This window comes from Condylura cristata, unplaced genomic scaffold (genome assembly GCF_000260355.1).
Source record: "Condylura cristata isolate star-nosed mole 26May11 unplaced genomic scaffold, ConCri1.0 scaffold00033, whole genome shotgun sequence".
Lineage (NCBI taxonomy): Eukaryota > Metazoa > Chordata > Mammalia > Eulipotyphla > Talpidae > Condylura > Condylura cristata.
In genome coordinates this window covers 16133966-16151348 of record NW_004567134.1, presented here as the reverse complement: position 1 = coordinate 16151348, position 17383 = coordinate 16133966, and the positions used below count along the sequence as shown (strand labels likewise).

Genomic DNA, 17383 nt, shown 5'->3' with positions numbered 1-17383 from the left:
GGTGACGCGGGGACCCCCTGTTCTGGTCCAGGCTGCAGCCTTCCACCAGCTGGAGGGCGCCCAGGTCACCCCCCCCGCCCCCCACCATCTGCCAGCAGTGTCTGAGCTCCCGGCCGCGCCGGGCCGGGGTCAGCACCAGCGCCCAGGACAGCGCCCGTCCCAGGACCCAGCTCAGTGCACACTGCTCAGGCCCCGGAGGGCACCGCGGCCCCCCCGCGGCCCCCGCCGACGGCACCCTAACTCTGACCTGATGGCCTCCTTCCCTGCAGGCCCGCCCCTCTGTGCTGCTCCCCAGAGGAATGTGTGGGCGTGGTCATAACAGAGCCACGAACGCCCCTTCCTGAGCGTGGAGGTCTGCCGTCCACGCGGACTGCCCGCCTGCGGCCATCAGATCCAACACTCCGCCATCCTGTGACGTCCCCACTCCACGACTGAGGCCTCTGCGCCTCAGAGGGGGGACCCCAGCGCTCCCGGTGCCCCGGGGGGTCTGGCCTTGAGCCCGGGTCTCTGAGGGCGCTTCGCTCAGCGGGAGGGGTGTGGCAGGAGAGCAGTGAGGGCGGGAGGCGAGGGAGGGTGGCCGGGACCCGGGAGAGGGGACAGGAAAGCCTTTCCGAGTGGGGCCCGGGCTGCCCTGGCCTCTGAGGGGCCCGGGTCACCCCAAGGCTGTCCAACAGCAGGGATTTGACTCTCACTTGCTGAGATCTTTTTGCCTAAAATTAGCAGGATTTGGCTGGGAAGGCTAATTTATGCGTGGCCTGGAGCGCCTTCCTGTAGTGTGACTCACGTCAGAGGGGGGTGTCGCGGCCACCGAGTGACACAGCCCCGGCCACATGGCTCTAAGGCGGGGCGGGGCGCAGGCCGAGGGCTCCCCTCACGTCCGGAGCACTGTGGAGCGCCGTCCAGGGCCGGGCGCCACCCCACGAGGGCCTGACGGAGCTGAGCCGTCTCCTCTGCCGGCCCTGCTGTGCCGCCCGAGCCCCACGACCCCGCCGTGACAGGGCTGACCACACCTCTTCCTGGCCAGGCCGGGGGGCAGCGGCCAGTGTCTGGGAGAGTCGGCTCCACCTTTCGGCCTGACTGCTGCTGCTCTGTGTGACCACCGCCACGAGAGCCACAGGAGCTCACGTCACGGGCACGGACGCACCGGCCCTTGGTCTGACCCCATTCCCGGCCCGTGACCCATCTGCTGATGGGCAGGCGGAGGCCGGCTGCGGGCTGGACCCTGAGCTAGTCGTGGCTATCACCCCATCTCACAGGGGAGGAGGTGGGCGCCGAGCGGCGCTCGCAGGCGGCCCTGGGGCTGGGGCGGGCGGAGCTGGGGCAGAAGCCGGCTCACCCACCCTGGGATCTGGGGCTCGCCTGTCAGCCCCGCCCACACCCTGCCAGATGCTCCTTTCCCGGGGGACCCTCCTCGGGGCTCCTCCTCATCAGCGGTCTCACGCGGCCCCCGTGAGAAATCAGGAAACCAAAGCCGAGAGAGGACAGATGGGAGGCCCACGGTGCACACAGCTGACAGGCGCGGAGCAAGAGGCCGGGCTGGTAGGGTCTTGCCACGCGGCGGAGGGGTAAACTGAGTCCCCGCGGGCCCCCGCACGCCTCGCTCCGGCCGCACCCAGCCCTCCGGGGAGTAGCTAAGAAAAGCTGCCAAGCTGCACGCGTCCCATCTCCTTTCCTCCACGGCTGGGTTCGGATGCCTCCTCTTTCAGGCAGCCCTCCCTGACTGCCTCTCCCGCCCACCTCACTGGGGACCCCATCATCTGTGTGGGCCGTTCAGCCACGGGACGGTTCTCCCTGTGATCTGGGGACACAGCAGCGCGCCTCGGGGTCTCCCGGGCACGTCTCCCGCTCCTCTGTGCCAGGCCCAGCTGTGCTGGGTGGACAGACAGCGGGACAGGGCTCCCTCTCCTGAGCAGTGTGCAGATGCTGCGGTGCCCGAGCTGCGCTCTGCTGGCCATCCCGGGCCCCCAGGGTCGGGCGGTGCGGAGGGCGCGGTTCCTAACCCGAGGTCCACAGCCCCGCTCCCGGGGACTCAGGGAGCCCCAGGTGAGCCCATCTGTTATATGCCCCGGGCTGCTTTTTTTAATTTAAAAGATTGATCTATTTGTGCACACAGAACTGGAGCACAAGCCAGAGGTGCAGGGGTGGTGCCTGGGGGTGCCGGCTGGGGAAGGGGGCAGCTGGGAGACTGGACCCCGCTCTCCGGGCGTTGCGGATGGGTGGGAAGCCTGACCCAGCCGTCGGCAGGCGAGCAGGTGTGGTTCTCTTCTGGCCCCACCAGCCCCTGCCTCAGAGACTGGGCATCTCTATGCGGGTGACCAGTCCATCCAGTGGCGAGGCTGCCCCGCTGGGTGGGTTTTCCCGCCCGGTTTCCAGAGCACAGCCCTGGCCCCGCTCTGGTCCTGCAGGTGGCTCCGGTCAGGCCCCAGCCCGAGGGAAGGGAGGACTGGAGGCCTCTCCGCGGCCCGGCCCGGCGGCTGACCCTCTAGAAAGCCGCAGACTGGCCGCGCCGCATTTCAGCCCACACCCTGCAGTCAACTCAGGCGGCCGCGCCCGCTCACGCCTCCCGCACCTACCTTCCACGGGTGAGGTTTTGAGGCGCCGGCAGATGGCGTCGGTGTCCCCGTAGGTCTCCTTGATCTTGACCACGGCCTCGGTGCCTCGCAGTTCCATGAGGGAGCGCAGCTCCTCCATTGTGCACCCGAACTCACCCCCATGGCTCGACTCGTTTCTTTGGTTTTTGGAGTAGAAGTCGCTGTTGGTCATGTCACCCATGTCTGCCACAGTCCCCGCTCGGGGCGGCCCGAGGGTCAGTGCTGGACAAGAAGCTGCTGTGTGGCGGCGGCTGCCCGCACGGGCTCAGGGCGCGGCTGGGGCTCCCGGTAGCCGACTCCGGGTCCTAGGGGGCGGGGGAGGCCGAGGTGGGCTGGCGACAGCAGCGGCGAGCTCGAAAGGGCGTCCCCGGGCACAGGGCGAGGTCCAGGGGCCGGAGGGGCTCAGGGCTGCAGACCCAGGAGTCTCCATTCAGTGGGGCCCATGCTGCTCTTTGGAGCTGGTATCTACATGGTCGGGGTGGACGTTCCTGTGGGGCGAGACAGGGTGGGGACAAGGTCAGGCCCTGGGAGCCACGGCACAACCTGCCCCAGGCTCTCAGGGGCTCCCGGACGCCCAGCCCAAGGCGGCCCCACTCGCACACGCTGGCGGACACCTGCCGCCTTCCCGTCGTCACACACGGTCACACTGCCGGGCACGCACGGTAGCGCCCTCACCTCCGCTCACAAACACCGGCGCTCGGAGCCCCCCGACACAGGCCTCTCGGCCTGCACCCCATATGGGCAGCCCGGCCCCCAGCACAGACCCCCACTCATGCTACTACGGCCGCTAATGGCCCTGGTCTCTCCACGGGGTCACCGGCCGGGGCGGGGAGGACGCAGCTCGCGGCTGTGTCCGTCTGCGGGCCCCACCGCCAGCCCAGACCCTCAGCCTGGGCAGAGCAGCCACTCACGGATATTCATGAAACATAAATCCACAGCTCGGTCCCTGTCTGGGCTCAGGCCACCGGGCGCTCACCTGAGGGACCCACCATCCGGCACCTGGAGCAGCCGCCCTGTCCCTCTGGGGAGCCCGGGAGGAGAAGGCAGCGCCGGCCGCCCCCTGTTGCCCGGCCACCCCTGCGGGAGGGTGGCATCTGTGGGGCTGCCAGGAGAGAACCCAATCCGCCCGGACACCCGACACCAGTGGCCGAGGCCCCGGCAAGCGTTGGGTGACAAAGGGCCCCTGCTGAGCTCGGCTGGGCCTGGCACAGGGACCAGCCCCACCCAGCCGCTGTGGACGGGCCAGGGCAGCAGGGGTGGGGGGAGGTGGGAGGAAGCTGAGCCCGCGGCTCCCTCCCAGCCCCCGCCCCTCCTCTCGCCCTCTCTCCCCTGAACGATCCTTTCCTCTCCTTGCACAGAATTTTAAAGCTGGAGATAGTTTAACATTTCATTTTCCCAACAGGGACCCTGAAGCCCAGAGAGGGTAAGAAACGTGTTCTGAGCCACACAGCAAGGGGAGAGGTGGTCTCCTGGCTCCCAGCCGAAGCTCCTTGCCCTGCCCCCAGGCGTGCGCCTTCCTTTCGCTCTGAAAGCCGAGGCTGGTGGGTGGACAGTGGCTGGCGGTGGCGAGCGGCGCGGTATTTGGGGTCAGAGACACCTGGGCTCACATCCGCGTGTCCAGAGTCCCGCTGTGGGGCCCGGGCCAGTCCTTTGACCCTTCTGAGGCTCGGTTTCCTCATCTGTAAGTGGCTTGTCGCCCTGCCCCCCCCGTACCACGAAGGTGAGAAGCCACATTCGGGTCTAGTGTGCTTCCACCTGGGGCCTGGGGCTCCGAGCCGCGGTCGGGGTGCTGAGGGAGGGCTGCAGGAGGCTTATTTTCACCCCGGGACCCACAGGTCTTACGGATTGGAAGCTAAGATGACAGCAGTGCCTGAGCACAGACCCAGACGCCCGGGAAGCCGGCGAACGCTCGTCAGACGCCCTGACGGGTCCTGGCGGACGCCGAAATGCAGGGCAGAGGGCAGGCGGGTCCCGCACCCAGCCCTGCGGGCCGCACGAGCCCCTGCACCGTTCCGCAGGCACCGCCGGCACCCACGGGCTAGGGCCCTGGCGGGGAGTCCCCGGAGGAGCGGGCGGGGCGGGCGCTGGGCGCCTCGGGGAGGGACGCCGCGGCGCGAGGCAGGGACTGACCGGAAGGTGTCCACCTCCCCGCTGAGCGGGAGCGAAATTAAAGTTAGTTTCATCGTCTTCATGAAAACCAGTTTCATCTTCAAAAAGAGGGGGGCGGTGGGGAGAGCACCCCATCGGTGTTACGATTTCATGCACAGGGCTTAGCGTGGGGCCAGTATACGGTCAACACTTAGGAATGGCAGCGCTCGCTCCTCAGGGCCCGCTTTTCAAGGCCAGAGCCTCACTGTCTGCACAGAAGCGCGAGGAAACTGAGGCCAGGCGAGGCGAGGGCCCCACGCCCAACCCGCCCCCCGGCCCAGCTGCGACTTGAACTCGAGTCCCAGGCTGAGTCAGGCACGGTGCCGCCTCCCTGCCGGACTCCCTCATGGGGCTCTTACGGCGCTCCAATGAAGTGTCGTGAGTGAATCAAAGCGCTTAGCAAACCACAAGGGACTCTGGAAACCCGAGGTGCTGTTTCCTCTGGTCCCCGGCCACCTGCGGCGGGCTCACAGCTCCGATGATTATATCTCTGACAGCGTGGGCCTGCTAGTCGTTAGCCGTAATTATATTTGTGACGACAGCAGCAGGCACGGATTAATGGGCTACTGGCGATTCTGGTGACTACTGTGGACGACGCATGGCCATCTCCGAGCGCCCCCGCCCCCTGCCCCGCTGCCGTCGTCCGTCTGCCTTCAGCAGGGGTAGCGCTGTATTTCGGACCTACTGTGTGCCGAACAATCCAGACACGGTCCCTGCCTCCCAGGGCGGGTGTCGCGCGGCGAGGCGGCCACGACCCCATTTCCGCCACACGACGGGCTTGCCCCACTCGGGCCCCAGCGGGGGCGGGTGCTCAGAGCGGGCCAGGGCCCAGGGAAGACGCCCTCAGTGTGAGAGTTCTCTGTGCTTCAGGGCAAGCAGAATTTAAGCCAAAGATGGACGTGAAAGAAACTGAAATCTAGAACCATCTGTGAGTAAATACTAGGGGGGCCTGGTGGGGGGTGCAGGGAGGGGCCGGGGAAGCAGGTGTGAGGCTGAGACTTGGGGGTACCAAGTCTATTCAAAGACCAGAACTTTGCCCCGTCGGTGGCTGATCCTGGGCTTCTCTGAGGCTCGCGCTGCAGTTACTGTTCTCACTCACACAGCTGGCTCCCCAGCCCCCCTCGCGAGCCCCCCACCCCCCAGCTCATCTCACACCTGTGCCTGCCGTCACCCCGATGTGCACATCTCGGTCTTCCCGTCAGAGCTGCAGAGCTCGCTCTGGGACTCGATCGGGTGGTGGGATTTGCTGACTCCCAAGTGCCTGTAAAATGCCACGCAGACGCCCTGCCGACATCCGCCGGTGCGGGTCGGTGTGGGCAGGAGCCAGCAGGGGGGGCTGGACCCCCAAAGCCCCCTCAGAGCTGCAGCGGGGCACCCGCTAGCCGGGCCCTGGCTCCCCGAGCGGCCTGTGCCGCGCGGCTTGAGCACCCTTCCCCGGAAGCCTTTCCTCCCCACCCGGACTCCGGCTGCTCTGGCCCCGAGACTTCCCGCCAACCCACACGTCACACGTCACCGCTCGGCCCGCCTCGCTCTGTCGCTTTCCCAGGAGCTGAGAGCGCTGCGTGGGCAGCAGCCATTCACCTGTTTTGTGCTGAGCAGGACTCTGGAAGATGCATCCAGAGTGCTCTCACTGGAGGCCTGGGGGGAGCCACGGCCTGGAAGCTGGCCACCACCCTCGGGCCCCGGCCAGTGAGCTGGGCTGTGGCTCCTCCTGGCTGCGGCTTGCCAGGGCCGCGAGTCAGCAGCAGGAGCCATGCTTTTCTTCTTGCAGATTCACCCCTGCCCGGTTCCTGTTTCCTCAGTCAGCGGCGGCGTGGTGGGGGCACCGGGGCTAAATCTCAGCGCTATGATGCAATTCGCAGCCCCTGCAGCAGGAGTTCGATCCCCAGCCAGGGAGGAACCCACAGGGTGCAGCAGACCTCTCCTGTCTCCCCATGGCTCCCCTCAGAAGCGTCTCAGTGGATCTGCCTCTCTGTTCCCCACTCTGTCCCTGGGGAGTCCTCTCATTCCCCCCACCCCACCTCTGGCCTGCATCCCAGTGTGAGGCTGAAGCTACAGCCTATGGGACTCTGATGTCCCCGCTGCCTGGCCTGAGCATGTGAGCCGCCGCCCTATGAGTGGACGGGGTGGAATGAGCTATGCGACCTTGGAGAAGTCGCCCAAACTCTCTGGGCCTCATCTGCAAAGTGGGGCTGCCCATCAGCCTTGTAGGCGGCCGTGAGGCCCCACGGAGAGCCCGGCGTGTGGACTCCCAGTGTGGCTGCTGGCTGGAAGCAGATGCCCTACAATGCTAATTTCTGCACCGCTCCCCCCACCCTGAGCAAGGGCAGCTCCTTCATGGGTGCGACGGACCTCATCTGCAGCCAGCTCATGCCTCCCCTAAGCAGTGGGCACTTTGGATCGCGAGGCCCCAAGCCCATGCTGAGGCCCAGGCACCGATGTGACGGGTGGGTGGCTGGGAGCCCGTGAGGGTGGAGCCCCCGTGCGTGGGATTGGGGCTCTCATCAAAAGAGGCGGAAGGAGCTGATCTCGGCCAGTGCCAGGTGGCTGCTTCCAGGGCCGACGCCGCCCAGGCTTTGTCGCCTGCATGCAGCTGAGCAAAGGAAGACGCAGGTCCAGGTCCGAGCAGGGCACAGGGTCAGTCCCGGCCGGGGCGCCGGGATCAGTCTTCGCGTGGGTGTGGCCAGCCGAGGCCACTTCCCGGGCTTTCAAGCGTGGTCTGGCTAAGGCCTTCTCCCTGGGGCTCAGGTTCCCGTGTTCCCTGGGATCCCTTCAGGCTCTGAGGAGTCAGATCCTTCAGAATCCTGGAGAACATTCTGGCATTACTGAATTTGTGCATTTGGTTTCATCTTATTAGCATTTTAATGACTCTGTATTGTTACATCTCACTGACTCAAGAATAGGTTAGGGGCGCTTTAATAAAAAGTCCTTGCCAGGAGGGACTCGGCAGAGGAAGGAGCCATGGATTTTCTTCCTTTCCCCCCCCCTTTTTTTTTGTGTGTGTGGTTAATTTAACATAGAAGGAATCTATCTTTCGAAGGAAGGATTAAACACACACACACACACACACACAAACTCCAAACCAACAGCTTTTCAAATCCTAACTGAAGGAGGGTGGCTGGGACCATTGCAAATGAATAATGTGCTAAAAATAACTCAGAGGCTGCATCCTTCTGTTTTAAGATGTGCTGAATTGAAATGCCACCTTGCATGTGTTTTTACAGTCACCCATTCCTCTGAATTGTCCCTGGCGCCAGTGACAGGTGTGGGGCCAGGCCCATTTGGAGACCACGGGGAAAGCCCGGCGGGTCACGTACAATTCTGTGGCTTGGGCGCTCAGCCTCCCCCTCCCTGCACCTCGGTTTCCTCCTCCCCACACAGTGCCAACTGCACAGCCAGTCTTCGGGGTTTTGTGAGGACTAATTGAAAGAGAGAGAGAGCTGGGCCGGTTCCTGACCCAGGGGGAGAACTTGTCCAGAGGTGCCTGTTTTTAGGAGTGACTCTGCTCTCCTGCCTGTCTCCTCGGCTCAACCACGCTGTCCCCACACTGCTTTTTTTTTTTTTTTAAGATTTATTTATGCATATAAGAACTGGGGTACAGGCCAGAGATACAGGGGTGAGAGGTTTCACCAGAGACAGAGTGGGGAGCAGAACAGGCAGATCAATGAGGTACACTGCTGAGGGGAGCAGCGGGCGGGTCAGGAGAGGTCTGCCGTGCCATGTGGGTCACCTTCCTGGCTGGGGATCGAACTCATGCTGCTATGGCTGTGGAGAGCTTCACAGAGCTCCAGCTTCACCCCTTGGGCCACCAGGGAGGGCCCCACACTCTTTCTTTAACCCTAAGGATATATGCACAAGTCCTGGCGCCACAGGGAAGGCTGGGAGGGCACTGAACACGGCTTACAGCTTGTCTCCCCTCTGCTCGGGTCCCCACTAGCTTTCCTGAAGGGGTGGGATATTTTTCTTTCTCCCTGAATGCAAATTCTGGCCTTTCTGGAGGGTCTCTTTGCCCTAGCAGGAGGCACCCTCAGTGCTGACCCGGGGAAACTCAGGGTGAACTCAGCCAGCAGTGAGGGGCAGTTCACACTGCCCCTCGGGGGAGGGACCGCATCAGTGTGGGTGTGTCGTGGCCGTGTGTCACGGTTTGGGGCTACACTGGGGTCAGGAGGAATGTGAAGACCAGTATTGGGGCCACATAAGTGACTGTGGGTGTGTGTCTGTGATACGTCTGCAGATGTGGGTGACCCTGAGGACAAGGCTTGCCGGCAGGTCGCAGGAGCACACCCGCATGGGCGTGTGAGTGTGAGTGAGCCGGGAGCCCTGTGGCCACACCTGCTCTGGGAGTGTGGGCCCTGTGGGTATACGTGCCCACGTGCGCATCAGAGCTGACAATGACAATCTCAGCTTTGAATTTTCACAGTCAGGGAGAAAGAATGAGGGAAGAGGAAGAGAATTGGAAATGAATACCTCAGAAGCAAATTTAGTGCTATTTTTAGAAAACTCCTATCCTGTTAACCAGAAAAGGAAAATCTAAAAAAAAAAAAAATACTTGCAAAAACAGTGAAGCATCAGCTTTGAAGTCACAGATGGCAGGAGCAGGGCGGGGGTGGGCGGGTAGAGACCCGGGCTTCTCCTGCGGCGTCCCACCCTCCGGCCTGGCCCGGGGGAGGGTAGACCCAGGCCTCTGCCGGCCTCCGCCCCGTCACGGCCCCGGCTCTCCCCCAGTAGCAAACCTTAACTGGCTGAGTGGTGACAGTGACGGCGCCATCGTGCCTTCAGTGGCCTCCTGCTCTGTCCCCACAGACTACAGCGGAACCCCAAAGTATGGGCAAGAGATGTGCTAAGCACCATCCTACGTGTGTTATCTCATTTAATCCTTCATAGCAACCTACAACACAGGCACAGCCAGCACCCCTATTTCAGGAGGAGAAAACAGAGTTCAGGACTGGCATGAGCTCTTTAGTGGGGCGTGGCAGAGCCAACCTCCCCCTGCCCCCCATACACACACACACACACACACATCCCTCTCCCTAGACCAGACGCCTGCCCTTTTCTCGGGCTCCTACAGGGGAGGCACAGGGTGCTGCCCTGGCCACGCACATGTTATTGTCTGGGTGGTGAGTCCTCAGGCTTCACCTCTGGCGAGCTGGGGCACAGGGAGCTGTCTCTGGGGATGAAGTGCTGACGGATGGATGGAGGTCAGTGCAGGGGAGGGATTGAGTAGCTGAGGCCAAGGAACCTGATAACCACAGGCCCCTCTCCTGCAGGCTAACCAGCAGAGGCAGAGTCAGCGCTGTCCACGTGGTCCTGGTGCTGACAGCCCCCCTCCCCCCCCCGCCCCCCAACAAAGGCCCTGTCTCCGCTGGGAGCTGTCCCCAGACTCCAGTGCTGACACTCGGGCTGTGGGGTGGGTGAAGGACGGTACGCTGAGGAGCTGTCCACACGCACTGGTGCTGATATAGAGCCGAGGGTAATAAGCTCCCAGGAGCTTTCCAGGACAGTGGTGCTGATGAGTGGAGTGCTGGGTTGGGACCTGGGTGTGGATGGAGTGCAGAGAACATCACTTCCACCGGCGGTGTGACCTCACATGTTGGTGCTGCTTCTCGGGTAATGGGATTCCCAGTGAGCAGACCTGAGCTAACAAGATGACACATGCAAAAGGTCACGCAGGATTACTTGTGTGCAGACAGAGGACCCACCTCGGCCCACCAGCACCATCTGTCACAGATGCCAGAAACCTCACATCAGCCATTCGCTCTTTTTCATCATGCACGGTTCTTTTTTCTTTGGTTCCTGTTGGGCCCTTCCTCAGTGGTGGCATCTCTGTCTGAATGAATTTATAAAATTCCTTCCTCTGTGGAGTGGGGGGCCGGGGGGCGGGCGGGAGGGGAGATTCATTCACCAAAGTGCCAGGGAATGATGTTAGTTGGGTGATTTCTTTTGAATAACTGAGTGACTTCCGGGACCCAGACCAGAGAAGCAGGAATTTGAGGCTCGACAGACCATCATTCCTTGTGGTCTGAGAATGCAGAAGGCAGGAAGTAGAACTACATGAGGAGTGGGGGGAAGCAGGAAAAGCAGGATTGCTGGATTCAAAAATGGAAGGGAGTCAGAACAGTGCAGGCACTGGGAGGGGCGGGGGTGGGGGAGGGTGGTGTCCTTTAGACCTGCTTCTAGGTCCTGGGGCCAGTCTCCTAGGCCCAAATGGAACTGCCCCTGGTTGGGTGTTTATGCACTCACTGCCTTCCTTCCTCCCAGCCCAGGTTATTGCCCTGGGGAAAAGCCAGAGGCAGTAGCAAGCACAGACTTGGTTTCAGATTCGAAGGGATGAAGTCAGAAGGCCGGAGGAGGAGCTACGAGCTGACACTGCCTCCTTGCATGCTCCCATTCTCTCCTGGCAAAGCTTCTCTGGCTGCAGCGCGGGGACCCTGAGCAGGGGACCCTGCCCATCCTAGACGGCCACCATGTTGGCACCACTGGGCTGACGGAAATGAAGACCACTTACCCGCAGGACTGGGGATTTTAAGCCCCAGGGTCCTGGGGCTTCGGGGCATGCCCTCTTTGGCTTTCAGCTCCTGTAATCCGCGGTCCCTTGGCTCTGGGTTTTAGAATCCTGTCCTGCCTTTGTGGTCCGGCCTCTGGTTTAAAATCACCTCTAATTTCCTGTCTGTGCCCTTCTGCTGGGCCAGGCCTGTGGCCACTTTGACGCCTGCTGGCTGCCTCCCGGGCCTCTACGGTCTTCAAGCCCCAGCACACGGTGGTGGTCCCCACTTCTTACTCCACGTCCCTTGGCTTCTCAGATTGCACCTGCCCAGGGGCTTTGTGGCTGCTCTGTTTGGGTCGGGGTGACTCCGTCTGTGATCCCACCTGCACTCTGCCGTGGTCTCCCTGGGCCTCCCTGCCCTCCCCTCTGGGCAGTACCACCCCCCAGCACCAACTTTCATCTTAACGTGGCGGTTTCCAAGTTGACCATTCCACCCAGCTCTTGCTGGCAAGGTCTTGAACTAACCTTCCTTGTGCCTGGCAGACATCCCCTCTGAAGGCCTCAGGCCCGTAAACACCCCCAAATTTCTGCATCCTTCCATGACCCCATGTCACCTACAGCAGCTGAGGCACCCTCCCCAGCCCCCGCCCCTGGAGCGGATGGTCACCCTCGATGGTTTTCTCCTTCATGTCCAACAGGCGCCCAGACCGAGGAGCAAGGGGTATGAGTACAGGCTCCTGTCTTTGTCTCTCCAGGCGCCTGACCTTAGTCCACGTCTCCCTGCTCCTAATAGCCCAGGGCCCCTCACCGCCCCTTCTTCACTGTCCCCCAAGAGACACTGCAGATTCTGACTGCCACGGACGGAGGGGAGTCAGGGCTGCGCCGGGGTCCGAGGACGCCCTACCCTGCAGCAACCCCGCGAGCTGGGCGTCAGCAATGCTCACTTGCAGACGAGGCCCAGGCTCAGCGAGGCGGACGCGTCACGCCCCTGACGACACAGCGAAGGAGCAGGGAGAAGTGAGGTCCGTCTTACTGGAGCCACCATGTCAGCTCTGAGCATGCCCCTCTCGGGTACGCACCCCAGCCTGCTCCCCAGTGCCTTATTTCAGAAAGACACTCATGACCAAGACGCCCAGGATTCTGCCGACCGCCGCGGAGCCAGTCTCCGGACTCCGGTAGTGAGCCAACTCCTCGCAAAACGAGCACGTGCTCCTGCCTTGCCCGCCACCCCCGCCACCTTGCACTGTTCCCTCGACGTGAGATTGTCTACACCCACTTTCCCACTAATCAATACCTCCCTCCCGAGGCCCAGCCCCCGCGCCCAGTTCTCTTGCTCCCTGCTCCAAGCGTCAACCTTCTTCCATGGCAGCCCTGGGGCGGGGTTCACGCCTCGAGCTCTCAGCCCCCACTTCAGGGTAGGGGTGGGCTTCGCCAGCTTAGGTCTCCCCTGAGACCGTGGGCCCCTGCAAGGGGAACTTCCTCGGCCTCCACGCAGAACCCCCGACTGCGTTTAGAAGGATACTGGGGGCAAAGAATCTCAGGGTGCAGCCTGTACTTAGAAAGTGGGCGCTGGTCAGCCCGATGGTAGGAAGAGCTGACGCTGGAGGCGCCCGGCTGCACGGCACAGGCAGCTGGACAGTAACCCTGCACTGAGCCCCACGAGGCCTGGGACGTTGGCTGCTCCTGGCCGCCCACTGCACAGAGGAACGAGGGGAGGCTTGGCCACGGCAAGGAGGCTGCCCACGGTCACGTGGCGTGGATCCCGCCATCTGCTGCCAGAGGTGCGCCTGTGCTCACCAGCCGAGCTCCTCCTGCAGCCACTTCGAAGGCCCAGGTGTCAGTGGTTCAGGCGCCGGGCACGCTGAAGTTGGGGTCCAGCGGGAAGATGGCCCAGCCTCTCTGGACTGCACTGGTCAGTCCTGGGTCTCCTGCCACCCCGTGTTAGCTTCCACAAAAGCTTGTGGTCTGGCCACAAGCATCTTTTGTCCTCCTGCCTCTTCTCCACTTTCCGCTCAAAGCCGGAGGTCAGGGCAGGACACAGTCAGTCAGGGGGAAAGTCCAGGCTCAGCTCAGGGATGGGCAGGGGCAGGGAGCATGGGAGGCCCCTGTCCCCGCCCGCCGTTGACCACCCTGGCCAGGGGCACCCAACAGGCAGCCCCACACCCGGCTCGCAGCGCGCCGGGCCCACTCCCGTCCAGCAGGTGGCACGAGGCTCAGTGACTGTCCTGCCCGGCCAGCTCTGCGGCTCTCCCCCCCGACTTGGCATGACTGCCCCGGCCACTGAGGAGACGAACAGAAAGCGCCCGGCACCTTGAACAGATGGTGCCACTTCTAAAAATAATGCCGCACCACGCTCCCGGCAGCCGAGTCCCGGCGACAGAAGGGGGTGTGGGTGGGGGTGGGGGCTGCAGCTACGCTCACCAGCCATCTGCACAGGGACAGATGCGAATGCAGCCTCCCGGGGGACGCAGGCCCAGGGGACCCCAGCCTTGCTGGGGCTGCGCAGAGCCACCGCCTGCCACGAGGCCCTCATGAAAGCAAGCAAGGCCACAGGGCTGTGCTGCCCGCTCTGCTCCCCGCGGCTCTGCGCCCCCAGAAGCCCCGCCTCGCCTCCCCCGGCAGGGCTGCTCCCTCGCAGCAAGCCCTCGCCCTTCCCGCACGGTCTCCTATCCTGGAGCTGTCTCCCCTGGAGCCTTCTCCCGCCCCCGGAAGCCTCTTCCCTGGAGAGATTCTTAAACCGTTTTCACTGGGTAGTAGGTCAGGACCCGTGTCGGGGGTTTAGACCCCCCACTTGCCTGTCACTGACTGCCCACGGACAGCATCCCGGCCTCGGCCACCCTCGCAGGCCTCTGAGGACAGACCTAGTCCCTGGCGGGGCGGCTGGGAGGGCGGGCATCTGAGCAGGCGCAGTGCTCAGGCCCGGCCAGGTGCCCAGGCAGTGCCCATCTGGAGTGACGCGCTCGCCACTCGCGGGCATCGAGGCCTGGAGGTAGAAGCCGGGGCCACAGGCAGTGCTGGCTGAAGGCCCCCAGAGTGCTCTTGCTCCTGAACCCCCTCCAGTCCCGGGTGCTCCAGGAGCTGTGCCACCTGGACCCTCTGGCACCCGAGTGGCAGTCCTGTCTAATTCCGGAGGCCTCAACCACCCCTGGAGGTCCCCCCGTCCGTCTCCTGCGACAGCCCAGCCCGTCTCTGCTCCTTGGTCCGACTCCTGCAGCTTCTCAGAGAGGTTCGCGCACTGCCAGAAGGGAGGAGCTCAGGACCACGGGGCAGCCGAGGCCCCGGAGAGCCGCTCCTGGGACTCTGTCCACATGCAGTGTCCCCAAGCGTCCCGAAGGCTCTGCTCCCTCCCGCCTGCCCAGCCTCGTGGGGAGGCGCTTGGAGCAGGGGGTGAGGGCTCCCTGCCCCCCTCTTCCCAGGAGACACGTCCTCAGCCGCCATGTTCATGCTCTCCCCAGTTACTCCTGCTCTTCCCTCCTCTCTGGGGTCCCGATGCCTGCGGGTGGGGCGTATTCCCTGGAGCCAAGGGGGGCAGTGACCAGGGGTTGGGAGTCGTCTGTCGCCGTTCCAGGCCTCACGCCACCCAGCCTCTTGGGCCTCCATTCGGTGGGGTGCAATCCTGGCTTGGAGCTCCATTTAGAATGTGGGCGCCGGTCTCACACAATTCCAAGTCAAGGGCGCTTCCAACCTCCGGGTCCCGGAGACCCCCAGCTCTGCAGCGCCGTATCAGAGCTCTCACTATGCCGATCGCCTTGCGACCAGGGAGGGCAGACTCTGCCCCCCGCCCCCGGCTCCAGGTCAGGCCTGGCATGAAATGGGCTCTGGGTCCGCCTCTCGAGTGGTTGGTGCAGATGACATCAGGCCGGCACGAGCTGGTCCCTGACCACGGCGCTGCGCCCGTATTGCCAGGGGACCCCGACAAACGCTTCCCCGGAGCAGAAGCCACCAAGTGGGCACAGCAGTTGCCGAGCCTGCCAGGCCAGCGCGGCTCTGCCTCCCCGGAATGCGGAGTCCAGGGGGGCTGCGCCGTCCGTGCCCCTCCCAGTGGCGGGTACCCAGTGGCGGGTAACGCCCCGCTGTGCTTGGGGGCTCCTCTACCGGCTTCACCCCTCCACGCACAGTAAGCTGCAGGCTGCTGGGTACAATGTTTCTAGGTTGAGCTGAAACTTCCTTCTTGTCAATGGCTTTATTGTTTCCTAAGTCCCTGACCCCTCTGTTACCCCGAAGTTCACTCCCACAGAGGCGCACAGGTGCACGGCCGGAGCTAGGCAGGGCGAGCGCATGGCCACAAGCAGGCACACGTGGGTGCACGCCAGGGGTCTGCATGTCGGGGCACGTGTGTGGCTGTGTGGGGGCGCGAGGAAGCCAGGGGCCACTGCAGAGAGCGTGATTAGCTCCACCTCAAAACTGTTTCTGGGCCCTCCCTGGCGGCACAGCGGGTTGGAGCGCAGCACCGAGAAGTGAAAGCCGCTTCCGCATGAGTTCGATCCCCGCCCTGGAGCTGACCCACAGGGCGCGGCAGACCTCTCCTGACCCGCCCGCTGCTCCCCTCAGCGGTGGGCTTCGTCCCTCTGCCTGTTCTGCTCCCCGCTCTGTCTCTGGGGAAGCCTCTCACAGCCCTGCACCCCCTGTGGCGTACAGTGCCGCAGTTCTGTGTGCACAAATAAATAAATTTAAAAAACAACAACAAAAACCCGTTTCCTGCCTGGCAAGAGGGTGTGAGAGGGAGCATCTGTGGAGGCCCCAGACAGAAGGCAACCTGCAGCTCCTCACTGTCTCTAGGGTGCCTTCTATTGCTGAACCCCCAGATTGTGCCATGAGCTGATGGGGACTCTCAGAGGGTTTGTATCAGTTTCACTCTGAGCTGCATTTGGGAACGACAAAATGGGATCTTTGGTCTGAAGTTCGCAAAGAACCACTGGCTATTTCCAGTCCAGAAAGCCTCAAGGGCTTGGTGCCGGAGCTCCACAGACAGCAGCTCTGGGGCTCACGGCATGCTCGGGGGGCGGGCCTGGGCGAGCCCCAGCATCAGCGCCCTCCCACTGTCTTCTGCTGTGGGTCCGCTCTGCACCTGCAAAGTGGGGAGGCTGCACCCACCGGCCGGGGCCTAAGAGACCGTCACGCTGCCCTGCGGCACCGCATCGGGGCTCGGAAAGGGGCTCTCTGGCCTGACACCCCGCCCCGGAGGGCAGGTATGTGACCTGAGAGCGAGCTGGCCTTCTGGATGCTGACTCTCCTGTGGGGAAGGTAATACCTTGCTTCAGTGAAAAGTCAACTCAGGGCGGCTTTGGGGACCCCTGCCATGCCCCTCCCTTTGGCCGGTGGGCGCCTCTGCACCCTACAGTGCCCTCCCGGGTGAGCCCTGCACCCCCCCACGCTCCAGGAAGAGTCAACGGACCCCTCCGTGGGCCAGATCGCTCGTGTCCTCCAGGGCAGGGCACAGAATGCCCCCTCCCAGCCCGGGGCGCCCGGACCCTGGCGGGTACAGCTGGGGCCTCCCAAAAGCTGGGGAGCAGGAGCGTGGGGAAGAGGTGCAAGGGCCAGCGCTCGTCTCAGACCCCGGAGGGGACAGAGGAGGTGCCACACCTGTCCTCGTCCTCCGCTTCCACCACAGCGTCCCTTGACCGCGCGTGAGCACTGCCTCCAGGAAGGAGGGGCTGTGGCCGAGCTGCCGCAAAGGGACCCCCTTCCCTCACGGCGGGGTGGTGCAGGCTGCCTTGCAGCAGCCGCTGGCAGTAAAGCCGCCTTGAGAAGGGGCGTCCGGCTGCCGCGATGCCACGGCTTCCTGAGGTGGCCCACAGGTGCGCTCCCTCTGGCTCGCAGCTCACAGCCCCACGGAGTCACTGGCACTTGCTTCATCTTGCGTGAGGAAACTGAGGTTCAGAAAAGGGCTGACTGGTGAAGGTGGCATCCGGTCTGCACCCCAGGGCTATGCTGCGGGCCTTGGCACTCGACACAGCCCCAGACACGGAGCCGTCACAAAGGGAGCTGCCCGCAGTGGGGACACCGTGGAGCGCCACGTGGGGCTTTTGGGGGGACCGGCCAGGGCTGCCCTGCTCTCCCGCAGTGTCGAGGAAGGGTACCCACTGTCCGAGAAGGCTCGGGGCCAGGAGGGGTCCCCAGGATGTCACCAGCCTGAGTGTCCACGGCGGGGGGACTCTCC

At 63.7% G+C, this 17383-nt stretch overlaps 1 protein-coding gene across 8 annotated transcripts in view; it reads right to left on the bottom strand.

Annotated features, from left to right (window-relative positions):
* The window catches only part of ATP2B2 (ATPase, Ca++ transporting, plasma membrane 2), a 198404-nt gene that overhangs the window by 69051 nt on the left and 111970 nt on the right, over positions 1–17383 (bottom strand). For 7 of the 8 annotated variants that reach the window (XM_012732135.1, XM_004692376.2, XM_012732134.1 and 4 more), the window contains exon 2: positions 2574–3079. In XM_012732135.1, coding sequence (XP_012587589.1) covers positions 2574–2772 — 199 coding nt within the window. In that variant the 5' untranslated portion in view covers positions 2773–3079. Of the gene's footprint in view, positions 1–2573; positions 3080–17383 lie in introns of those variants that run through there. The other variant, XM_012732140.1, reaches the window with a different exon arrangement.